The following is a 24,925-nucleotide window of genomic DNA, read 5'->3' on the forward strand; positions in this document are numbered from 1 at the left end:
ACACTGGTATGATACATTCACATTCCTTTCTAGGAAGATAGATCCACTGTTGTAAAGACAAAAAAAAAAAAAAGATTTTTTTTTCTGAAGTCTGATTCTGAGTGTGGGCTTTATTTTGAAATAATTACAAACTTACGGAGAAGTTACCAAAAGTGGTACAAAGTTCTTGTGTGCCTTTCTGTATGGTTCTTCTAATTACCTTACATACCATAATAGAGCAACGAAGACCAAGAAATTGACATGGGTACAAGTCAGGTAGGTAAACAAAAGACTTTGTTTGATGTGCTCTTGTTTCTCTAATAATATCCTGTTTCTATTACAGGATCTGACCCAGAATCCCACATGGTTTATAGTATTTACTTCCCTTAAGCATCCTTCAGTTCCATCACAGTTCCTTACTCTTTGGTTGCATTTTGTGATTTTGACACTTTTGAAGACAGCTGCTCAATTATATGACAGAATCCTACGCAGTTGTCTTGTGTTTTCTCATGATTACAGTTAGGTTAGGCATTGTTGGCAAAGAAAACCACAGAAGCATACTGTGGCCCTTTTAATATACCACTTTCAGAGGCTGCACGAGGTCAGTATGACTTCTCATTGGTGACGTTAGCCTTGATCATTGGTTAAGAGTAAGTCAGCTGAGTTTCTCTGCTGTAAAATTAATACTTTCCCCAGCATTAACTTTAGACACAGACATATATTTTTAATGTATTAAATATTATATAGTCACCATATTCTTTTATGCCCTAATGTCCCTTCCTAAAAACCATTACGCAGGAACCTAACTTTCATCACAACTGGTGTACTAAGAATTAATGCACCGTCCTTGGGAGATTCTCAGATAAAAGCCACTTTATAGCTGGAAATGATCACTCTATTGCATTTTAAATAAGAACATAAATAGAATGGCTAAAAGTAAATTGGCAGCATGTGCTCATTTCACACCCAGAACTACAGGACATCTGTTATATATGTGACAGGCCAGACCTGAAATCTGGTTTTCCCAGAACCAAATAGTGTTTGCCCAGTTTGACCTAAGTCAGCCTAATTAAGCAAAGAATACATCAATCACGTGCTACCTATTTTGGCTATGAAACTAACTGGATGGATAACCACCCTTTGATAAGGACAATAAAAAAAATTTTTAAAACAGTCACATTCACAGTTTCTGCTGCTGATACAAGAGGGAAAAAAAAAAATCCCTTGGCATGCTAATGATTCTGCATCCACATGCTATAATTATCATTAGTGTGCATCTGATGCTTAGGTATCCCCACCAGTGCAGAGAAAGACAGCCTTTGCAAAGAGGTTTACCAACATTATACTTTATTTTTCCTTTGAATGTCAGTGCTATTTGCCCTGACATAATATGCTCAGAGGAAATTGGCCACTTAGAGGTCCAGAGAAAGCAGGAGAAGGAACACCAGAGAAATAAGTCTCTCACATTCCTCTCCAAGCTTCAATTTCCTCTTTGACAAATGGCAATTATTATATACCTACCTCCTCAAGTTATTGTGAGGATTAGATCATCTATATAAAATTTTGGATAGTAACTGACACATAGTAAGTACTCAAGAGAAAAAACAGCTTGTCATTTTATCATTCTACTGATTTTCATGCCTGAGGTACAGATTTCAGTGCAAAAGACAAGAGAATGCAGGTGATTGCTTACTTAAACTGTTCTGTTTAATAGGCAGGGACTTCTGGTAAACTATTCTATACCAAACAAGAATTCAGAAGAGTTTGTCAAATGATATAGAAACATCCTATCTCTACATGCAGTCCCAGAAAGAAGGACAATGTCAGTGATGTGTGTGTTGCGGGAAATTAATCTGTCCTTCAAGAAAATGAGTCCATGGGAAAATAAACAGAAAAATGCACTAGAATGCAAGTTCTATGATAAAATTTCTTCAACTTTTTTATGATATCCAGTGCCTAGCACCATGCCAGACATACTGCAGGTGTTCAACAAATATTTTTTTCAGATGAATGTTCTAATATAGTATTTTGCTGATAAAGTATTTATTTCTCTAAAGGCTAGCACAGGAACTGGAATGCACAACTTACCTTTGCAGGGGATGGAAATCTACGAATATTATCACTACACCAAAGAGGAGGGTAGTGGGTAGTTTCATGTCCCCGGATTCTATGTATTATAGAGAGATTTCTTTTTTTCTTTCTTTTTTTAATATTTTATTTATTTATTTGACAGAGAGGGAGAGAGAGATCACAAGTAGGCAGAGAGGCAGGCAGAGGGGGATGGGCAAGCAAGCTCCCTGACAAGCAGGGAGCCAGGTGCAGGGTTCAATCTCAGGACCCAGAGATCACGACCCGAGCTGAAGACAGAGGCTTAATCCACTGAGCCACCCAGGTGCCTCTACAGAGAGATTTCTAGGTTTCCCCTAGGTAACACAAAACCCCTACTAAGGTTGTTATTATGTTAATAACAATTTTAAACATATTAGCTCATATAGTTCTCAGTGAACTTCTTCTTCTTCTTTTTTTTTAAGATTTTATTTATTTACTTGAGAAAGAGAGTACACAAGTGACTATAGGGGCTAAGGGAGAGGGAGAAGCAGGGCCCTCACTGAACAGGAAGCCAGACTTCAGCGTGGATCCCAGGACCCAGAAATCATGACTTGAGCATAAGGCAGATGCTTAACTAACTAAGCTACCTAGGCACCCTTCTGTGAACTTCTGAAGTAGGTGGCAGTGTCTCCATTATATAAATGAAAAACTGAAGGGTCAAAAATAACTTTTATAAAACAGTTCAGATATTTGATATAAAAACTGAGATTTGGGGGCGCCTGGGTGGCTCAGTGGGGTAGAGCCTCTGCCTTCGGCTCTGATCATGATCCCAGGGTCCTGGGATTGAGCCCTGCTTGGGGCTCTCCGCTCAGCAGGGAGCCTGCTTCCCTCCTCCCTCTCTGCCTTCCTCTCTGCCTACTTGTGATCTCTGTCTGTCAAATAAATTAAAAAAAAAAAAAATCTTAAAAACAAACAAACAAACTGAGATTTGAACTTAGGTCTGCTTCCGAAACTGTGTATACTCCTGACTTAGAGTACTACACTCTCTTGTTTCAAACACCCTTACAGTACTGTTACTTACTTCCCCAAAGAATAAAGTATCTGTCTTACTTATTGCTGTATCATATGGCATGGCAGTTACTTGAAGCATAATTAATAATTTGAATAAAGGAGAGAGTATAAAAGATCTTAGTCCCTTTATTTTTATAGCCAATCATTATTTGTAAGTTTATGTTTGCAATCTTATTTCTACTTCTAATTAAGTAGAGACTCACTTTTAAGCTATCAGATATCTGATTTGGCTGTCCAAGCAATCAGCAAGCTGTGCATAGTGATGAATATACTGGTAAGCTTTACTTTCCCACTAAGTGCATCCAAGGAAAAGCTCTGAAAGTCATACGGTTCTTGCCACTTTAAATCTGACACCTAATATATTAGGTATTAGAGTGTTTTGTGCTTACCTTTAGCTCTTCTTTAGTTTAGGTGATTAAAAAATGCCTGTTGCTGTCTGTATTGCAGCATGCTTCATTAACAGTGATTTATTTGGGAGTTTAGCAGAATTGGCACTCTGCAGCACACCAGTGGGCAGAAGGAAAACAATCGTGAGATGGTTGCTAAGGAACCCATCCTGCTGGGATGGTAGGAGCCTTTAAAAAGTTTGCAAAGTTGACTTCCCATTATCCAGAAAGCAAGACTGAGACTGGAGTCTGTGGGAAGATTCGTTTCCCCTAAACCACTTCCGTACACCCTTCTTTAATGCTCAGGAAAGAATCCAGTGTAATCATGGGTTTTCCCTGCTCGTACAGTGTACTTTTCTGCATCCATTTTCTCCTGAAGCCAAATGTTTCACTGCTTGCTCATCTTCTTTTCCCAGCAAGTTTACTTACTCAAAAGCCATGCTTACCTTTTTCTAGCAGAATCTACTTATAAATGTTTTCTCTTATATTCCTTTGAACAACCCTGTATCATCCCTGTCACTTTACCAAAGAGAAAAGGGAGGCCAGCAGAGGTTAAATGACTTGCCCAAGGTCGACAGGTAAATGATAGAACTGGGATTTGAACCTAGCTTTTGTAATTCTAAAGCCATTGTTTGAACCACCATGAGAAAGGCAAAGAAATTTTTAATTTTACTTGCAAGCTATATTGATTTTGTTGTGTCTATTTGAAATGTTATGTTGAAAAGATTCAGGGACTGCCCTTGGGCTAAGCAAGAAAGAGTGCGATACTAAATTAGCTTGCTTTCCATAGGAATGGGAAGGAAGAATGGAGGTGCCATGTATTTTTCCTATCTTCAGCTATGATCTACTTTTGTTTTTGTTTTTATTGTAATGAGAGTGTACTAATATGGGAATGCCATTCTAAAGGAAGGATGAAATATCTGAGAAGCAGATAAGGGGAAAACACCACTTTGTATTTTTTACATGCTACAATTTCCTGTTCTTCTAATAAGCCTGCATTGTAACTATTTGGGAGAATTTCCACATAGGGCATAAATATCTACACTCTTAAGTTGAACTTTCAGGGCTCATTTCAAGGGTGAAGTAAACATTCTCTATCTTGTTGGTAGTGGCAGTTGTATGACTGCATAAGTTTTTGAAACCTCATCAAACGTTACACTGAAAATACTGTAAATGAGCGTATGCAAAATATACTTCAATAAACTTGGTGGGGGGTGGCATTTAGAGTTCATGCCCTGTCCCTATGATAAAAGTTCTAACAAAGGACAATTTATTTAACCCTTAAAATGAAAATAATATTGTCCACCTTAACGGGTTCCTCTTTTTAAAAAAGTTTATTTATGTATTTGTGTTTTTACTTACTTATTTATGAGAGAGCAAGAGAAGATGCGCATGCCATGTGCACAAGCGAAGTGGGCAGAGAGCAGAGGGAGACCTAAGCAGGCTCCCTGCCCACTGCAGAGCCCAACTCAGAATCAGTCTCACAACTCTGAGATCATGACTTGAGCCGAAATCAAGATGTGGCCACCCAACTGACTGAGCCACCCCAGTGCCACTTGAAGGGTTGTTTTAAGGGGCACCTGGGTGGCTCAGCGGGTTAAAGCCTCTGCCTTTGGCTCAGGTCATAATCCCAGGGTCCTGGGATCAAGCCCCGCATCTGGCTCTCTGCTCAGCAGGGAGCCTGCTTCCTCCTCTCTCTCTGCCTGCCTCTCTGCTTACTTGTGATCTCCGTTTGTCAAATAAATAAATAAGATCTTTAAAAAAAAGGGGGGGGTGTTTTAAAAATGAGATGAGTTAGTTTATAAGACTACTAAGTAATAAGTACTCTGTAGATGATAATGTTGTTTATCATTTCCTCTGTTATTTTGTATTTTATTCTACCATTACACTGCCACCTACATTAATAGCTTAATCACATATGCTTTTTCTTTTCTTTTTTTTTTTTTTTTTTGAGTGAGAGAAGGTGTGTGTGTATGCATGAACACACAAGCACAGAAGGGTTGGAGGGGGGGCCAATGGAGAGGGAGAGAGAGAATCTTAAACAAGCTCCACACACAGCATGGAGTGTAGGCTCAATCATATGATCCTGAGATCGTGAGCGGAGTTGAAATCAAGAGCCCAGAGCTTAACAGATCAGGCCATTCAGGCACCTCTAATCAAATATACACGTTCCTTTAACTACACAAGTTGTACTGAAAATTCACAAACATATAAACTGCATATAGATAGATAGATAATTGTGTAATATACATAATATATATAATTACAGTTTTGAATACATGGCTTTCATGATAGAAGATAGGCCCCATTTTCATTTGTTTTTCAACTGAATCATAAAAGTGATCGGTATCTAAATGTAAATAAAAACTTCCTAAAATTGATGGACTATAAGATGTGTTTAAACATATTGAAAGTGTTAGATATAGTAGAATGTTTAGGATGAATTTGTGATAGATACTTGGAAACCTAAGCAAATAAAGAGGAAATTATTAACTCTAAAAAAATCCCAACTAACACAAAAAGGAAATAAAAACAGTATACTCTGGGACTTAGTTGAAAAATTATCAGCCAAATTAAGTGATACAACTAAATTCAGACAAGAGTGGAACCAGGTACGTGTGCATGTGTTTGTGCATGTGTGTCTATCATTGGGACTGACTGTATAAGAGAGCTGAATTATCATGATCTATAAAATAAGCTAATAATACATTAAACCCTCAAATCAAGAAATAGTAGTTTAAGCATTTTTATTTAATCAAAATTAAGATACATACCAGAAAAATAACTTGTTTTCTCTGGGAAGTAGTTCCCTCCAGGGGGCAGGAGTAAGTATTTAAGCTATGTTTATGTATTACTTTAATAAAAGTAAAGAATAAGTAAAGCTTGAACAGTAGCACAATAAGTGATTATTTAGTGGAGGCTATGAACAGTGAATATACATTTGTGGTGCAGGATTTAATTTCTGGTAATAGCATCATACATAGAATTTAATTTTTGTTTATTTATGGTACACATGTAACTTTATTTTTTTTACAGTGTAATATTAGTTTCAGGTGTATAATATAGTGATTCAGCATTTCCATTCATCACCTGGTGCTCATCACAAGTGCCCTTCTTAATCCCTAACATCTATTGAACCCAAACCCTCATCTTCCTCCTCGTAACCATCAGTTTGTTCTTTATAATTAAGAGTCTGTTTCTTGATTTGTCTCTCTCTTTTTTTCTTCTTTGCCCATTAGTTTTCTTTCTTAAATTCTATGTATGGGTGAAACCATATGATATTAATCTTTCTCTGAGTGACTTATTTTGCTCAGCATTATACTCTCTTGTTCCATCCGTGCTGTTGAAAATGGCAAGATTTCAGTTTCTATGATTGAATAATATTCCTGTGTGTGTGTGTGTGTGTGTGTGTGTGTATGCATGCATGTGTGTGTGTGTTTATCACATCTTCTTTATCTGTTTATCTTTTCTGGACTTCCAAGTTATATTACAAAGCTGTAATAATCAATAGAGTATCCTATTGATACAAAAACAGACATTAAGCACTTATATTGATAGAAGAGAAAATCCAGAAATAAGCCCAGAAGTAAACTATTGGTGGACACTTGGGCTGTGTCCTTATTTGGCTATTGTAAAAAATTGCCCCTATAAACATAGGGCTGCATATATCCCATTGATTTAGTGTTTTCATATTCTTTGCTGGATTATAGGGTTGTTCTGTTTTTAACTTTTGAGGCATCTCTATACTGTTTAATACAGTTGCTGTGCCAGCTTGCATTCCCACCAACACTGCACAGGTGTTCCTTTTTCTCCAAATTCTTGCTAATACTTGTTTCTTTTGTTGTTGATTTTGGCCATTCTGAGAGGTGTGAAGTGATAACTCATTACAGTTTTAATGTGTACTTACCTGATCGTAAGTGATGTTGAACATCCTCTCTTGTGTCCGTTGGCCATTTGGATATCTTAATGGAGAAATGTCTGTTAAGGTCTTCAGCCCATTGTTTTTTGGGTGTTTATATGTATATGTTGTTTTATGTATTTTGGATATTAACCCTTTATCAGATAAGTCATTTGGAAATATATTCTCCCATTCTGTAGGTTGCCTTTTGCTTTTGTTGATTGTTTCCTTTGCTATGCAGAAGCTTTTTATTTTGAAGAAATCCCAGTAATTTTTTGTTTTTTGTTTCTTATTTGTTTGTTTGTTTTTTACTTTTGTTTCCCTTGCCTCAGGAGACATATGTAGAAAAATTTGCTATGGCTGTTGTTAAAGAGTACTGACTGTGCTCCTTTCTAAAATTTTTATGGTTTCAAGCCTCACATTTATCTCTTTAATGTATTTTGAATTTATTTTTGTGTATGGCATAAGAGAGTGGTCTAGTTTCATTCTTCTACATGTCCAGTTTTCCCAACACCATTTGTTGAAGAGACTATCCTTATTCCATTGGTTATTCTTTCCTGCTTTGTTGAAGATTAATTGACCAGGTAATGGTGGGTTTACTTCTGGGTTTTCTATTCTATTCTATTCTCTTGACCTTTGTGTTTATTTTTGTGCCAGTACCATACTATATTAATTATTACAGCTTGGAAATATAACTTTAAGTCTGGAATTGTGATGCCTGCAGCTTTTCTTTTCTTTTTCAAGATTGCCTTGGCTATGTGGGTCTTTTGTGGTATTATACAAATTTTAGAATTGTTGTTCTACCTCTGTGAAAAATGCTGTTGGTATTTTGATAAGGACTGCATTAAACATGTAGACTGCTATGGATGGAATAGACATTTTAACAATATTTGTTCTTTAAATCCAAAAGCATGGAATATCTTTCCATTTCTTTGTGTTGTATTCAATTTCTTTCATCATCTATAGTTTTCAGAGTGTAGTTTTACCTATTTGGTGAGTTTTATTCCTTAGTATCATAACATTTTTTTTAAGATTGTATTTATTGGGGCGCCTGGGTGGCTCAGTGGGTTAAGCCGCTGCCTTCGGCTCAGGTCATGATCCCAGAGTCCTGGGATCGAGTCCCACATCGGTCTCTCTGCTCAGCAAGGAGCCTGCTTCCTCCTCTCTCTCTCTCTGCCTGCCTCTCCATCTACTTGTGATTTCTCTCTGTCAAATAAATAAAATCTTTAAAAAAAAAAAAAGATTGTATTTATTTATTTGACAGACAGATCACAAGTAGGCAGAGAGAGAGAGTGGAGGAAGCAGGTTCCCCACTGAGCAGATAGCCAGATGCTGGACTCAAACCCAGGGTCCTAGGATCATGACCTGAGCCAAAGGCAGAGGCTTTAACCCACTGAGCCACCCAGGTACCCCAGTATCATAATATTTTTGAGCAGCACACATAACATTTAAAAGCAGTACATCTCCTACAACTTTCCTGGATGGGAACATGGTGTAATCTGAGAAACGGTGAGGTGTCTCAAATAGCTTTGGTGATGACAAAGCCATGATGACTACCATTCATTTGACTAATTATCTTCCAAATGCACAACTGTTCTCTGATATGATGATACAAGTCAGGCTTTCATGCTTCCTTAGAAGCAATCTAGTTCACCCTCTTTTATTGGTCGAGAAACTTGGCCAGCAATTAAATAACAACACTGAGTCAGTAACCCAGTTATGCTGAGTTTCAATCCAGGGATCTTTTGAAATACTGCAGTGTAATTCTTGGTACTGCTTTGGTTTTTGGAAAAATGTCTCCCCAGTAGCAAAGTGTACAAGTCTAACATCAAAGCAGATTAAGGTTTTATAGGGAAAAAGTATACCAAGAAAGTGATAGTGGGTATATATTCTAAGAAACTTTAATAAAAAATATTTGAAAATTAGTGTATAGAACTTTCTTGGCTCTCAGAATGCATAAATATATCCTTCAGTGATTGAAATGATGAGATATTGGCTTGCTTGGTTTTTATCCCTCAGGATATCTGCCTAATGAAATTATCATATTTCTGGTTAGAATTACCACAAGTGGTAGACACTGTTTGGTCCAAAAAAACCTTTAAAAATGGGGAAAGTTGTCCACTTTAAGCCACCCTCTGTAATTCTTCAGTGTCTTCTCTAATGAGGTCTTATGATGGAAATAGAGTCCAAATCAGCTATTGGGTAGGCACGTACAGTCTAAATAAGGGATTGCATCTTATGCTATCTACCTCTTGGTAAATAGGTGGCATTTTCCAAATTTATTATCCAGGCTCTTTATAACTTTTCTTCTTCTTTTTTTTTTTTTAAGATTTTATTTATTTATTTATTTGACAGAGAGCACAAGAAGAGGGAGTGGGAGAGAGAAAAGCAGGCTCCCCACTCAACAAGGAGACCAATGTGATTGTGGGGCAGTGTTCTATGTAGGGCTCCATCCCAGGACCCTGGAATCATGCATGACCTGAGCTGACTGCAGACTTTTAACTGACTGAGCCACCCTGGTGCCCCTCTTTTCTTCTTTACACTGTTCTCTCTGTTCTTTGAGATGCTTGGGCCAATAAGTCCAATGAAAAAAACTAAGCAAAACATGTTTTCTCACCATTCCTAAAGAAGACTTATTGCAGTCTCCACAAAAGCCGGGAAGACATCAGGGAAATAGAAATGGAAATGTGTCTCTTCTAGAACATAGAGTAAAAAGCTGGTGCAGAAGAAAATCTAGTAAGCTAATTAGATTGATATGGTAAGAATTTTCACTTGTCCGAAAGAACCTGTAGGCTAGCTACCATAACCATAGAAATTATACATTATATATACTACTCATTTTACATATAAACTAACTTGTATAGTCTGCAGTCTTTTCTACCTAATGAGTTGCTGGTTGCTGTGCCCTTGTGGGCAGAGACCTTGACCTTGACTCTTTTCTTTCTGCATATTCCCATTTGAATAATGGGCACTGAGTAAATATCTGTTGACTGATTGAAATTTAAGATTTGACTGTATGCCATTTTCCCTTGAAATGATTGGCAGATTGCTTTCTAAGGAAGCCAGATTTCTCTATTGCTTTAGTTTTGTTCATTGCTTCCCCACCATTGTGATTGACTGCACACCTCATTAGCTAATTGTGGAGTTAAAAAATGCTCAACTATACAACTGGGAAATGTGGATGATCCTTTTTAAAATTCCTGCCTTAAGAATGGCTGCACTCTAAAGAATAATTAGTAAGAAAACAAATGTTCATGTTGCTCTTACAGTGGGAGAGAAAGGAACTTACATTCGTACTGGCACAAGAAGATTTGTGATTTAACACTAGTGATAGGTAGTTTCCGACTAGGTCTCAGCTCAGAAACTGCATTATAAATATGACACAGATTCTGCACTATTACGTGCTGGCATTTGGCTTCATTTCTGAAAAAGAACAATGTGAAAAGCAGATTTAGAAAAGAATCACCATCAGAACTTTATGTCATGCTTTAAAAGACACGGGTTTATTTACATTTCTGTCACTGGTAGAAAAGAGCACAGAACTTCAAGTATGAAGACATAGATTTGAGTACTGGCTCTATTGATGAAAAGACCTTTGCCCTTGGACAACTTCCACAGCCTCTCACAATCTAATTGCCAAAGCTATAATTTTATAGAGGATAGTGCTGATGCCTGACCTTCAGGGTCCTTATGAAGGCTAAATAAGAAAGGAATGTAAAAGCATGTGGTATGTCCACAAAGATGTGAGTTACATTTGTTCTTTCATTTACATACCAACCATTGACTGTCTAGTCTGTTCCATACACTATCCATGTGCCTCTCAGATATAAGGGAATAAAGCAGTGATTCCTTACCTTCATTAGGTTTAAATTCCATTTGGGGAGAAGATTTTAATTTCCATCTAAACAATAATAATGACTAATACTTACTTTCAAAAAAAAATGTCAATTGACCTTTACAGCACACTTATGTCCCCAGTCTATAGACGAATATGTTTACAAAGACTATATGGTTTTCCCAAATCATGGGCAAAACCAGGAAGAAGGAACTCATTGTGCTTGATTCCAATTCCAGTGTTATTCCACTCTGCCTTCCTGCCTTGAGGCCCTGAAAACTTTGTTATATATTGGAAGAATACTTTGTAATTAGAAATGTAGTTAAATTTGTTGACCAGAGGAGAAAAGCAAAGAAGGAAAACAGATATCCTATACTTCTGGGATTGCATTTAAAGTAGATCCCCATACACATAAATCAACTTTTTTTTTTTTAAGGTCCTTTTCCCTGTTTAAAGTCATTCCCCTAGTCATCTTAGCTTTCAGATTCAAGTCCAAAGTCTTTAATATACCTTCAATGCAGTTTGGCTATCAGGGCCCTGACTTAATTGTGCTGTGCTATTTTTAACAAGGATGGCAACTAAGTATCAAGGACCTGTACTCAGTGCCTTCCATAAATTCTCACTAATTCTTTCAGGAAGCCTGGGAGACAGGTATGATTGCCATTATTTTACAAATGAGCCAACTAGCTAGGGAATTTGAGATCCAGGATTAGAGCACAAGTCTGACTCTTCAGACTTTGCTGCTTTCATTATCTTGTGTTGCCATAAAGAACACACTAAGTTCTCATCTTCCTGGTTTGTGTTGTCCTCATCCAGTTGGCTTAGAATTTCCTTCCTCCCTCTTATTTATCCTTTAAACTCAGATGAACTGTTTAGGACCCTTGGAAAGCTTTCCTGAAACCGCACTACCCCCAATTCAATTAGATGATGTGTTTTCGCATCCTTAACACCTTGCACTTAATAGACTTTTTTTATATGCCTTGAACTGAATTACAATGACTGCTTTAGTCCCCTCATTGTCAAGCCAACAGTGAGCTTTTCAAGGACAGGGCCCTTAACCCTACTACCTCAGCACACAGGGCACCTTTTACTGTTTCTGTTGCACAATAAACAAATGCACTTACTAATTAGGCTTGTAATGCCGAGCGCGTTGTACGCCCACCTTAAAAGATCACCAGAGATGCAAGTCAAAGCCAAACAGCAAGGGTTGTTTATTACAAGTTCGAACCCGGACCTCCGCGCACCTGTTGCTGGTGATGCTGAGAGGTGTCAGGCAGAGTAAGTGCAGGGTTTTTATAAGCAGATACAAACAAGTTTTGGGTGGGGTACAAACAAATTTAAAAATCTTGATTGGTGTTGGGAGCCCACGCACGCCATCAAGCAAGCACTTTTACAGAAGCAGAAGTTGCGGGTTGATAACACTTTCGGGCGCAAACATCTTTGGGTGAAGTAGACAACTTTCGGGTGGAGTAAAGTTTGTCCAGGCCTTTCATCGACCTCAAAATCAATAGGAGTCCCCTCCACCAAAAATTTTACCCTGAGCTCAGGGAGGGGATCCGAGCTCCGTCTCCCCTAATCATCATCTTCTAGAGCCAAGAGAGTGGTAGGGCAGGGTGGCGGTTTGTTCTTTTTAGGACATTCCTTAGCCCAGTGTCCTCTTTACAGTAGGCACAGTGGTCTGAGGCCAAGTTCGGGCATCGCCTAGGAGAGTGGCCCAGGTTCCTTATCTTTCCTTAATCTTAGTATCTGATTTTCTACCAGTTTCTACCACTGTGGCCAGGATCTTAGTCAACTCTTTGTTCCTTCTTTTATCCCTTTCTTTTTCCTTTTCCTCTCTCTCTCTCTCCTTCTTTAAGTCTTTCTTAACATATCATCTACTTTCCTCTAGAATTTCCCTTAGAAATTCTAGAGATTATGAGCTCTAGCCTGTACTTCTGACCAATGGGCTAGGGTCAGTCTTAGTTAGACTAAGCAGAATTTTGTACTTAGAAACACCTTAATCTCTAGTGAAGACTAAATATTAACCAATTGTGAACTGTTACAACAGAATTCTTGATGACAAATTTATGAATCAGTTAAGTGCAAAACACGTTTACCAACAGATTTAAATACTCTTAGTTTCTTTGCAGTTAAGAAGTCAAAAGGACAAACCTACATCCGGTAATTAACGACTTAGCTTTTTATCCTGTTTGGTCAAGATATAGATGTCCACAATTCAATTTCATTTGTCATCCAAGCAAAACTTTAAAACTTTCAGGTTACCAAAGACTGAAAGCTACTTCAGCAATTACCCATTAAAACTTTGAGACAGGGGCGCCTGGGTGGCTCAGTGGGTTAAGCTGCTGCCTTCGGCTCAGGTCATGATCTAAGGGTCCTGGGATCGAGTCCCGCACCGGGCTCTCTGCTCAGCAAAGAGCCTGCTTCCTCTCCTCTCTCTCTCTGCCTGCCTCTCTGCCTACTTGTGATTTCTGTCTGTCAAGTGAATGGATAAAATCTTAAAAAAAAAAAACTTTGAGACAGACAATTAACCATCAGTTTAGTCATCTCTTTGCTAACAAATTTTAACAAATAACATGAGCTTATTTGACCTTCAGTAAACTTCTAAGTTTCACATTTACTGCTGATAACTTAAAATACACATCTTATCTTAACAACAAACTTAACTTAGTTCCAATACTGATTTACATTTCACCTGGACCCACTCCACTTTGAATGTTTACCTGAGACACAAGTGTGAAGATCTGGAGTGGGGGGGTGTTAGGTCCAGGGGGTGCTCTTCTTGCTCCTTGACCATGAAAAGAGACATGCCGTGGTGCATGATCCATGAAAAGAGATCATGCCGTGGTGCATGATCTAGAGGCTAGTAGTCATGCAGGCTGCACGCACGTTGGTGCACTGAAACAGGAGAAGAAACAAAGTGCTACCAGGAGGCAGAGAAAGGATTCCCAATTTTGGAGCTCATAAGCCCCAACAGAGGAGCAGATGCCATGCTTTCCCACCAGCAAGGGGAGAGGGGTTAAGCAGTCCAAGTCGGGCCAGAGAACACAGGGAAACTTCCCCGAAACAAAGAGAGTTTCGGCAGCTGCTTGGGAATATTCCTTACTGTCTCTGTCTCGAGTTAGACTAACCCCAGTTGGCTCCAGTTATAGCCATTAACACGGGAAGTGAGTGAGGGAGAAGCCCCCACATCAATTAGGAGAAACAGAGAAATAAAGTCAGAGTCCCCTTTGCTAGGGATGGCCCAACAACCTTGGTTTACTAGAAGAAGGCTTATTTACGTAATTATCATCAAATATGTCAGGAGAAAGTTTACTAGCTGACTCATTTGGGCAAACACATTCCTCAAAAGCCCCTTAGTCTGGGGTCCTGGTGCAGAGCAATGAAGGCCTAGGTATGAGCCCTGAAGGTATCCTAGGTCCATTTGCCCTGTTTCCTGCAAAGGACATCTAACTGATAGATCCCACTCAGGCCATGGAGTGTTACAGGAGCTCAGTCCTTTCCTAAGTTTTGCAATCCAAATTATTTCCAGTTATAGAGATCAGAGGAGGAGAAAGGGCAGTACTGGAGGGCCGGCAGATGACGCTCTTGACTTGCAAAATCAGGGAAAGATGGAAAGACCTCTGGGGGGGGGTGTCAGTTGACCTGGAAAGATGGTCATTCAATGGCACAGAGAGTCTTCCATTTAGTTTTCTTTACAGAGAGAGATTATGAGCTCTAGCCCGTACCTCTGACCAATGGGCTAGGGTTAGGGACAGGGGAGTTGATGTATGTTGTCCCATTTCAAAGTACAGGAAGATTCCTGTGGTCACCAAACCTAGAAGAAAGCAAAACGCAAGTGCTCATCCCCACTGGGACCGAAAGAGAAATGAAAAGTGATAGTGTTTTCTGGGATATAACAAATACAAATGTAGATCCTCTGGATCTACCCGATAGGAGGCCACCAGGTGTCCCTGGCCCTCCTTCACCTCCGGGGCATCCCCCAGGGTTGCAACCAGTGTCTCCCAGACACGTCTGTCAGACACTGAAGACTGCCCAAATACCAAATATCACCAGAAATCACGAGAAATCAACAAACAAAACCAAAACCAATATGTGCACACGTATATCGATACCAAGAGTAGAATAGGCGCCGCAGACTTACCCAAAGAGCGAGTTGGGGCTGCTCCGTCCGGCGTCCCGTTGGCTGGGTCAGATCTCGGTGGAACCTCCAAATGTTAGGGTCGAGAAGACCTCAACCCAGGGAGGCGTGGAGGAACGACACCAAGGCGGCTCTTTCTGCAACAGCAAGGGTTTTATTGTTCCAGCATGCTGGGGCTCTGCAGCATTCCTGAAAACCAGGCGGAGGCTGAGAGCCCCAGCATGCTGGAACAATAAAACCCTTGCTGTTGCAGAAAGAGCCGCCTGGGTGTCGTTCCTCGCGCCTCCCTGGGTTGAGGTCTTCTCGACCCTAACAGGCTGAATTAGACCTACTTGGATAACAACAGCATTGTAAATGAACAGAGTCCTAAATCAAATAATGGTATGATCAGATCCTGCATGGAGGTTCTTAGAAACCAGGACTCTTAAGGGGGAATTGAATCCTGCTTAATTCTTTTTTTTTTTTTTAATTTAAGATTTTATTTATTTATTTGCCAGAGAGAGAGAGAGCACAAGGAGGGGTAGCAGCAGGCAAAGGGAGAAGCAGGCTCTCCAAAATGCAAGGAGCCTGATGTAGGACTAGATTCTAGGACTCTGGTATTCATGACCTGAGCAAAATCAGAAGCTGACTGGGCCACTCAGGTGTCCCATGAATACTGCTTTTTCTTAAGTACTTTATAGGGAGATCTTTGGTATTACTATCAGAATATCAAAACTGTTCAAAGGATTGAAGGCTAGAGGAGTTTTGCTGTTTAGCATTGTGTAAAAATATCCTGAGAGTTCTTAGTTAATCTCCTTCTGGCTCAGCCAGAGAAAGCAACCAAGTCCTCTTTCATTGTGTGGTCTCCTCTCTAGAATTTACGAGTCTAATTCTTAGGCAAGGTCTCAGAGTTAGTGCTGAGTACACTATCTTTTGCTATAGCCACCTTAGGATAAACCAGGGAGAGCTCTGAGCTGCAGGGGAGATCTATTACCACCATAACTCTTGGCTCATCCTACAACCTTCTTTCTGGCTTTAGTAGAAAAACTGAAATTATGAAACTTTGTATCCTGTACCACGGTCCCACATGAGATTCATGAATCTTCAGCTCCGTACAGAAAACCTGGTTCTCTGACACAACTGCCCACTAGACAAATTACTGTCAACGACCTTACCTTACCTGAATGTAAATAAATGCCAATAGGGTGCTTGAATTCCTTCATCCTTAAAAATCTACAGCTCTTAACACACACTGTAAATAGCATCATATCATGAATTAAATCTTTATCATGAAATAGGATACATTTCCTAAGCTAATTTTAATTGCTTCAAGAAACTGCTTAACATTGTAGATCAATCCCTAGGTCTGAGATGACATTTCCCTCGCAAAATTAATTATTAATACCCTGATCATTTGCTTAAGACATTAATAGTTTTCATTGATCAGCACATCCTGTTTATCTAAAATGGCCTAATCACCATGCATGTCAGAAAAGTATCTGAACATATCCAATTAGAGATGCTGCCTGCTTTCAGCCACATCAGCAGATCAGAAGTTAAGAGTCCCTTTTGTCTTCACAATATATTAGGCTAGCTTTATCAGAAACTGAGCTATTTAAGGGCACAAAAGAAAGACAAGTTCTCTAATGATGGTTCTCCACTTTCTATTAGCTTCCTGGTACACATAAAGGCTTCTCAGTGACCACCCAGTATAAATTAATGCTAAGAGCCCTTGATTAATGAGCTTGTGCTGTTCCATGTTTTTTTGTGAGCCTGTGTTCCATCATAGTGTTTTCCTTACAAGTGGGGGTGAGATGAAAAGCCCCAGGTTATTATTAGGATAAAAATATTGGATGTGCAGTAAAAATACTATCTAGCATTTGTATGGCACTATATAGTTTTGAAAAAGGTTTTATTTACTTAGCAAGGTGGTATCTTTGAGACAAGAAGGGATCAGGAGGGAGACAAACCATAAGAAACTCTTAATCTCATGAAACAAACTGAGAGTTCCTGGCGGGTTGGGGTGGATGGCCATAGGGTGGTTGGGTTATGTACATTGGGGAGGGTATGTGCTATGGTGAGTGCTGTGAAAGTCTGGTGGTGTGAGTGTGTAAGTCTGATGATTCATAGACGTGTGCCCCCGGGGCAAATAATATATTATATATTAATTAAAAGAAGAAGAAGAAGAAGGAGAAGGAGAGAGGATCAGGTGTATACCCAGAATCATGCAACTAGTTATAGCCAGAATTGTAAAGAGCATTTGAGTCTCCTAGTTTCCTAGCTTTCTCCTGTAAATAGGATAAATAGGTAGTATCCTGCTCATCTTTTAGACCCCAGTGGGAGCTCTTCTCCTTTATGATATTTCCCAGGCCAGAAAGTCTCTTCCTTCCTTCACAATGGCATATTGTATTGCAGTTTTATGAAATGTGGGTAAATGCCCCCAGTTAGTAGGAGTTGGAAATCCTTGAGGCTAGATCTGGTTGTCTGCATTTTGGGAGGTCCAGTGCCTCATCCAGCGTCTGGAAAGCAAAAGGTGCCCCATATATGCATAAATACATGGCTTGCTGGCAGTACGGAGGGAGAAGGGATGGGTAGATGAAGTGCTGTCAGAGTTCTTTTTTCTAAGGTCATGTTGCAGACCTTTGGGACCTGACAATAATTTGACATTATTTGGCTCACACATTGTTTAAGAAAATATTTTGAACCGATTTTCAATATTTAAAAATGGGAGATTTTCAAAATACAATAATATTTAAATTTTTTTTCTTTGAAAAGTTATAAGTGGTCTTGTAGTCCTGGGTCTGTGCCCCATATGTTAGCCGTCAGCTTGAGCTAAGGAGCACCTACCCACTTCAGAGAGGTTGTGTTCTCCAGAGTGCCCTGTTTGTCTGCCTGTTCACTCATTCACTTACTTGCTTTGTAGCCTTTGGAATACAGACCCTTTCATATACCCCCAAGTTCTCCTATTTTGAGATTTCTGGATAATGGAAGAGTTGCTTTTTTAAATCATGTTCTCTGTTTGTCAAAAAAAACCTAGTAGTCAGCTACTCATAGATGGTAGGATTTCTCCCAGTAGGCACTGGAGCTGAGCTCTTTTATTAGATTCAGGAGATGAAACATAGAGTAAGGAAAAATACTTAAATTGATAGAGTAGTTATAATCTCCCCACATATAACTCCGTTCTAAACCTTGGAATTTTTTCCTTGTGGTCCAGCAATGTTAACTCTATCTTATACAGTAGCAGTTTTTCCATGTTGGCATTTTTGTATTATTAATTGGAAAATAAATAAGAACAGGGACTGGAGACTAAGGCTTGAGTAGGACCTTATTAAAAAAAAAATAGTCCATTCCAATAGTCCATTCCTCTGCCTTTGGGTTGGTTTATATCTAAGCAAAGCTGTTCTTGCTTACACTCAGTAGCCACAGGAAGACACCAGCTCCATTCTCTGCCCAGGTGTTATTTGGAAGGAAAGGAGAGGGAGCTTATTTGCTTCATATTCATAATTTAACATACTATTCTTTAGTCGGACTTTCCACAAGTGAGTTTTATTTGTGTTCAGGTAAAAACAAATTTGTAGAGACCACAAGAAGTATCTGCGAATCTCATTGCAATGTCTCTTCTTTCCCACAGATTAAAGGTTGAACAAAACTTAAAAGAAGCAGCGATTCTTTTCACTTGTTATTGGACTCGAAACTCCTTTGACCTCGGAAACTGAAGATGAGGTTGCCATGGGAACTGCTGGTACTGCAATCATTCATGTTGTGCCTTGCAGGTAGAGTGTCATTTAAAAACTTCTTGATTTAAAAATGCCACTGTATTTCACACTAATTCAAAAGTGGGTCTTCACTTTAGATGGCAATGATAAAATCGTAAGAGTGCACGTTCCTATGACTAGACTAACATTTGCTGACACTGTTGAATATACTTTCCTGATGGTCTTTTAGTGGCTCTTTTCATGGTGTTGTATCCAGAGCTAGACATTGATGTTTCACCTACCTATCTGGTCCTTTTAGAGTCCTCTGAGCCATTATTTAGTTTGAAAGTTGTTATTTTTGCTCATCCCACTGGTCAATTGCATAGAGATATTGGGCAATAAAACCGATAATATAGTCTAGAGTATTGCCTACTTTGATGTCAGTGGATGGAAGTTTATTTGGGCAGTTCTTTCAATGTCTTTGTTAATATTGCTCCATCTTTTGATACTAAGACTCTTTCTTTTTCATTTCAATACACCTATAGTTAGCAGAAGACAGAAAGAAAAAAGATAGGAGATTTTTACTGTGTACCAATGGTCAGCTAGTAGACAAGGGCTTTAAAAAGTTTGGACATGCTGCTTATTACTTTCTCAATTTTCTGGAAGATATGAACCTACCAGGTAGCATGCATAATTCAAATATTGATGCATCTCAAGTCCAACGCATGCTGAGAGTTGGTTTTAAGGTTGGAGTGGTGGGCATCTTTCTAGGCCTTTTTGAAATGTCTAGTTGACCTGCTTTGTTATTGAGAGTTTTGAGTCCAAGAAGGACACATGGAGTATATTTGCATTTTTATAAAATACAACAAAAATAACTTTTGGGTCACCATTACTTTGATTCATGACTTCGTTCAAATAATGTTACTGAGTACCTTGCAAAGACCCAGCTTTGTGCTAGTATCTGGGAACATAATCCTGAGAACGACACACACGGTTACTGCTCCCTTAAAGCTCTATTAGCTGAGTTCTATAGGTACATAGATTGAAAGCTTGATAGAACAGATTATTTGTAATTGTTACAAAATTAAAGCTAGCAGTGGTAATACTAGCATACAGAGATGACTTTTCCATGCCAGGCACTGTGCTCACCTGTTGTAATTTAGCTCATTTAATTACATCATGACCACTAAGAAGTCAATGTTAACTATTTATTTTTATTGGCAACACCATTACTGTTAATATCATTACTGAAACATCAAGAAGAACTTAAGAAACTTACCCAAGCCAGTAAGTGGGGAAACTTAAGTTTCAGACTCAAGCAGACTGACTCCAGAATCCATAATTTTGATCATTAGAATATAGTCCTTTAGTTATATTGTTGATTTGTCCAGTTTATGCTTACAAATTTAGTCTTGAAATTTTGGCTTTCATTCTCACTCTTTTTCTAAATGTTAACCCACATTCACTCGTAAGCGTTATAGTGCCCTACCTTTAAATCCTGAACCTTTTGTCTTCACAAATATCCTCACCATTCCCTGATTATGGATATGTTGGCGTCTAGACACCTGTTTTAGCTTTATCACTTCTCCCTCATCTGATTGGAGAGTAAATCTTGTCATTCTCCACCAATGTTTATCAGGCTTTGTGCCTCACTTGCTTTTCTCCAGTCATTTTGTGTACATGGACCCTCCAGAAAAGGCCTTAACTGAGTCAGTCTGGTTCTAACTTCTCCTACTCTGGGATGAACATATTCTTTAAAGTTTAAAGCAGTGAATGGATTTCTCAGTATTTGACTACAGCAATGTGCTTATTTAAACCAGTGTGCTGAGTAGATGTCAAGAAATTAAAGAGTTGAAAATCAAGGAAGACATTAATCTTCTGAGTTGTGTTTTGAAAAACTTGGAATTCTCATTGAAGATGAGTACCTGTATCTTTCTGTTCAGTTAGCGTTTTGTTGGGAATTGGTCGGTATATCGATTGTTTCTGTGAGCCTTTTTTGTGAACTGTTTCACATGGCATTAATATTCCCTTACCATATTCCTCCTTCAGTGTAGGTAAAGTCAAGCTTTAATTAATGTTTTTGTTTTCTTGCTATTTGTCTTGATTTCATTAATTTATATAGCACTCAGCACTCTGAATTTTGAACAGATTTCTTTAACTGCTTTAGCTTCTCGGTTTTTTCCTTTCCTATACTTCCTTAGTCATAGTTTTCATGGCAAGTTTTTGTCAAGGAAAATATTTGTGTCTGTTATGTTTACCATAATTAGTGGATCTCAAATGGGTCTTTTCCTAAATAAGATAGAAGATCCAAATGTATAAGCTTATTGCTCCTGCAAGCGATAGATCTTGAGGTCTGCTAATTATTTAAAGGTATTGATTAGTAATTTATGGTACAATAGAAATGTTCTTCTCTTTTGCCAAATATTAAGCTAAGTCTCTGACAATAATTTTAAAAGAAGAAGAAGAAGAAGAAGAAGAAGAAGAAATAATAGTAGTAGTCTGAAAATCCAGTCTCTACAAAATTGGTTTTATTATCCTGCCTCTTAGTGAATTTAAACCAGGAATCACAGAACTCCACCACCTGAATGAGTAAGGAAGTTAACAAATGAGTGAACATTCTTCAAGGGATAGTGACTCCTACATACAATATAGGATACTGGTAATTGTGGAAAATCGGAGAAAACATATCCTGTTAAATTAGCAACCATCTAATTAGTGCCCAACTCTAGTCCTCTGTGCTAGGTCTTCTAGTTCTTCAACATTTTTATGCATAAACCTCTTATTTTTTTTTAACATTGCCAATCAATTCAAATTAATTTTAAAAATGAAAACAAAAAGCCTGCATAAAACAGACCAAAATGGTCTTCAGGCTAGAGATATAGCTCCTGGTCTACCAGTTGGCAAAGTTTATTTCCAGCACTGGGTTTTTTGTTTGTTTGTTTGTTTTTAGTTGTTGTTGTTGTTACTATACACTTTTCCAAGTACACTGGATGTTGGGGGTGTCTGTACAAAGTCTTCATTTTGCCAAGAATTTTCTTCCATTAAATGTCCCTGTCACTTGCTCTCTAACCTTATTTGAATTGTTGCTTAAATGCCACTTAGTTGGTGAGGCTCTTCTTGACAACAATAAACAAATTAATACTAGTGAAAATAGCAACATTTTCTTTTAGCAACATTCTCTACCCCTCTTATTGTTTTATTTTTCTTTAGGTTTCTTATCAATATATGAATAACTGTATTTTATTTGTTTTTATATTAAATGTTTTTCCCCGCTTGATTGAAGCTTTATTCAGGCAGGTATTTTTGGTGGTTTTTTTGTTTTTGTTTTTGTTTTTTTAGATCGCTGCTATCTTCATCTTCATTAGCATCTTCAAAATGCCTAGTGAACGGTGCCATTCAATAACTAAATAAACATGTTTCAAATGAATGAATGCTGCATACTGGCCAGACATGAGAGATCGAAAGCAGTCTACAATTTTAAGGTCGACTATGAACCCAAAACAGACTGTAGTCAGTTTTATGTTAAGGGAGGGACTAGTCACCTCTGAAGCTAATCCATACAAATTCTTATTTTATGTGTGTGTGTGTGTGTGTGCGTATTAGGTTTAAATATATAAAGTATGAGAATTGGTTTATTTGCCTTAAACTTTATATGAGATGTTCTTGGTATGACACCACCTTGCCCATTTCTTACTTCAGCTACTGCTGGGTACACTGTGCCCCCTGTGTGTTTTTCTGCCTCCAGTCTTTGTCTATAGTTACAAGCAAGAGAAACTATGAGAAGCTCACTCTCCTCTGCTACATTCCTCAACCAGTGAGGTACGGATAACAGTAATAAATACCACAGCCTCCTGTCATTTAGGAGGACAGTTATTAGGCACATTCTACATGGTTCCTTAAAGAACCCTAGGAAAGATGGATTCCCAGTTGCCTATAGTAGTTTCTTCTGCCTTTACCTGTTTCACCCCTGCTTCCCGGGATCATCTCCCAAATAAATTAGCTATATCCAAACCTTCCTTCACAATGATTTTGGAGGAATACAAACCAAAAATACATACACACTGATTAATAGCAGAGCAGTGGCCCAGTATTAGTCATGTCAGTAATTAAGAAGAAATCAGACAGAAAACATAGTTTTGACAGAGATTACTGATGTGCTTGACTATGATGTATATCCTTGTAGGTATATGTATGCAGTTACTTTTACAAGTGCATGTACACATGCCTTTATACAGGTACAACTTGACTATTGTCTAGGTCTTGCAACCAGATAATATTTTACTATTAAGCAACTCTCTTATTGTTTTTACAGTTTACTGGTTGCAGTATTAACCAAATACAGAGCAAGTCATAATTGCTCCTCTGGGATTCACTTTACACCTCTGTACAATGAGGCTATTAAACAGATTGTTCCCAAAGTCCTTTATCAACTCAGAAATTTTTGGCTTTAGCTATACACATGGTCTGAGAAATTAATCAATCAATTAATTCATTCATTATGGAAATGTTAGAGCTAAGCTTAAAATTGTGTTTAACTTACTACAAAGTTTTACCGAGTTCCTATGTGCAATCATGTGTTACTGATTCTGTTCACATTGGCAGAATTTGAAAGAAAGAGTAAAATGGCTGGTCCATATGTTCATGTATGGAAAGAGACAGCAAGCTATGTGAATACCCTTTGTGAATGAGTCAAAAAAATGTGTATGTTTGATGTATTCTCAGTTGATTTTGGTTTCAGAGAGGCTAAATTTATTCCCATTTCTGTGGTGCAGTTTACCAACTTCAGCAATTATCTCTTTTTGAGAAAGTGCATCCTTTCCAAATGCAAGCCTTTGTTGACTTGTTCACAAAATCCCATGCCATTGTTACAGCTGCATATGGGGGTAAACGGTGGAGTAATGGTCCTGTATAATTCAAGAGAGACATATTCTAGCATTGGTGAGTGTGCACAAAATATGGAGCAAGGAGGAGCCCTGGGTTGAATAGTTGGTCATAGGCATATAGCTTGTATCTATGACAGTAAAAAATTATAAGCCAAAGGCCAATACCTGCAATCAGACTACTTGGAGAGAATATTCAGTGGTCTTCAGAAGGGATTTTTATGCTCAGGAAATCTCTTATCACTAAGATTAAGTACGCTGTCTATGGTTTTAGCTTCTTCCAGGGTAAGAGGACACAAATACACACTAGGAACTTCCGGTATATATTCATTGTGATAATAGAACTCAATGAGCATCATCTGTCCACGTAATCAGAATATTCCAGCAAAGTTCAGGATCATGCTGAAAACAAGGGAAGGGAAGCCTTCTTCATAATGCCCATGTAGCTCCACCAGGATGGAGAGCACACTGAAGTTAGTTTCACAGCTTGTCCTCATAGGACAGCCTGTATAGTATTTCATTTCTCAACATTCTCATATTTTTTCCAGAATAAACAGAAGAATGGGCAACATTCAAATAATTAATAGTTCTAGACAGATATTAAACCTAGTACTGACTCTGCTCTTGCAAAAGTTACAAAAATAAAGTTAAGATCAAAAAAGGTTTGGATAAATGTCAGTTTTCATATAGTTACTGCAAAGCATAGTCCTTTAGTGACCTCCTATTTTATTGTTTCTCTTTCTAAGAAACTGGCTTGCTAATGCATTTATAGTCATGCTGACTGAACCCAACGAATGGATTTCCTATTTCCTCTGTGCTTTTTTCTAACTATGGCCATGAAATGAAGCCAAAGCAGTAGAAAGATTTAGCAAGAAGAGAGCTAATAACTAGATTAAAAAGCAGTGACTCCAGTGATGAAAATTCAAGAAAAGAATGGGAAGAAGTATGCCCAGAAAATAATAAACAGCAAATGGAAAACTCCTTTTGAATATCAATTTAAGTACTTAAGTACATT

At 38.3% G+C, this 24,925-nt stretch overlaps 1 protein-coding gene across 5 annotated transcripts in view; it reads left to right on the forward strand.

Annotated features, from left to right (window-relative positions):
• The window catches only part of CNTN4 (contactin 4), a 936,335-nt gene that overhangs the window by 430,006 nt on the left and 481,404 nt on the right, over positions 1 to 24,925 (forward strand). For all 5 annotated transcript variants that reach the window (XM_004738394.3, XM_013053943.2, XM_004738395.3 and 2 more), the window contains one exon: positions 18,967 to 19,108. In XM_004738394.3, the coding sequence (XP_004738451.1) occupies positions 19,054 to 19,108 (55 nt within the window). In that variant the 5' untranslated portion in view covers positions 18,967 to 19,053. The remainder of the gene's footprint in view (positions 1 to 18,966; positions 19,109 to 24,925) is intronic.

This window comes from Mustela putorius, unplaced genomic scaffold (genome assembly GCF_011764305.1).
Source record: "Mustela putorius furo isolate JIRA1106 unplaced genomic scaffold, ASM1176430v1.1 tig00003850_pilon_pilon_pilon, whole genome shotgun sequence".
Classification (NCBI taxonomy): domain Eukaryota; kingdom Metazoa; phylum Chordata; class Mammalia; order Carnivora; family Mustelidae; genus Mustela; species Mustela putorius.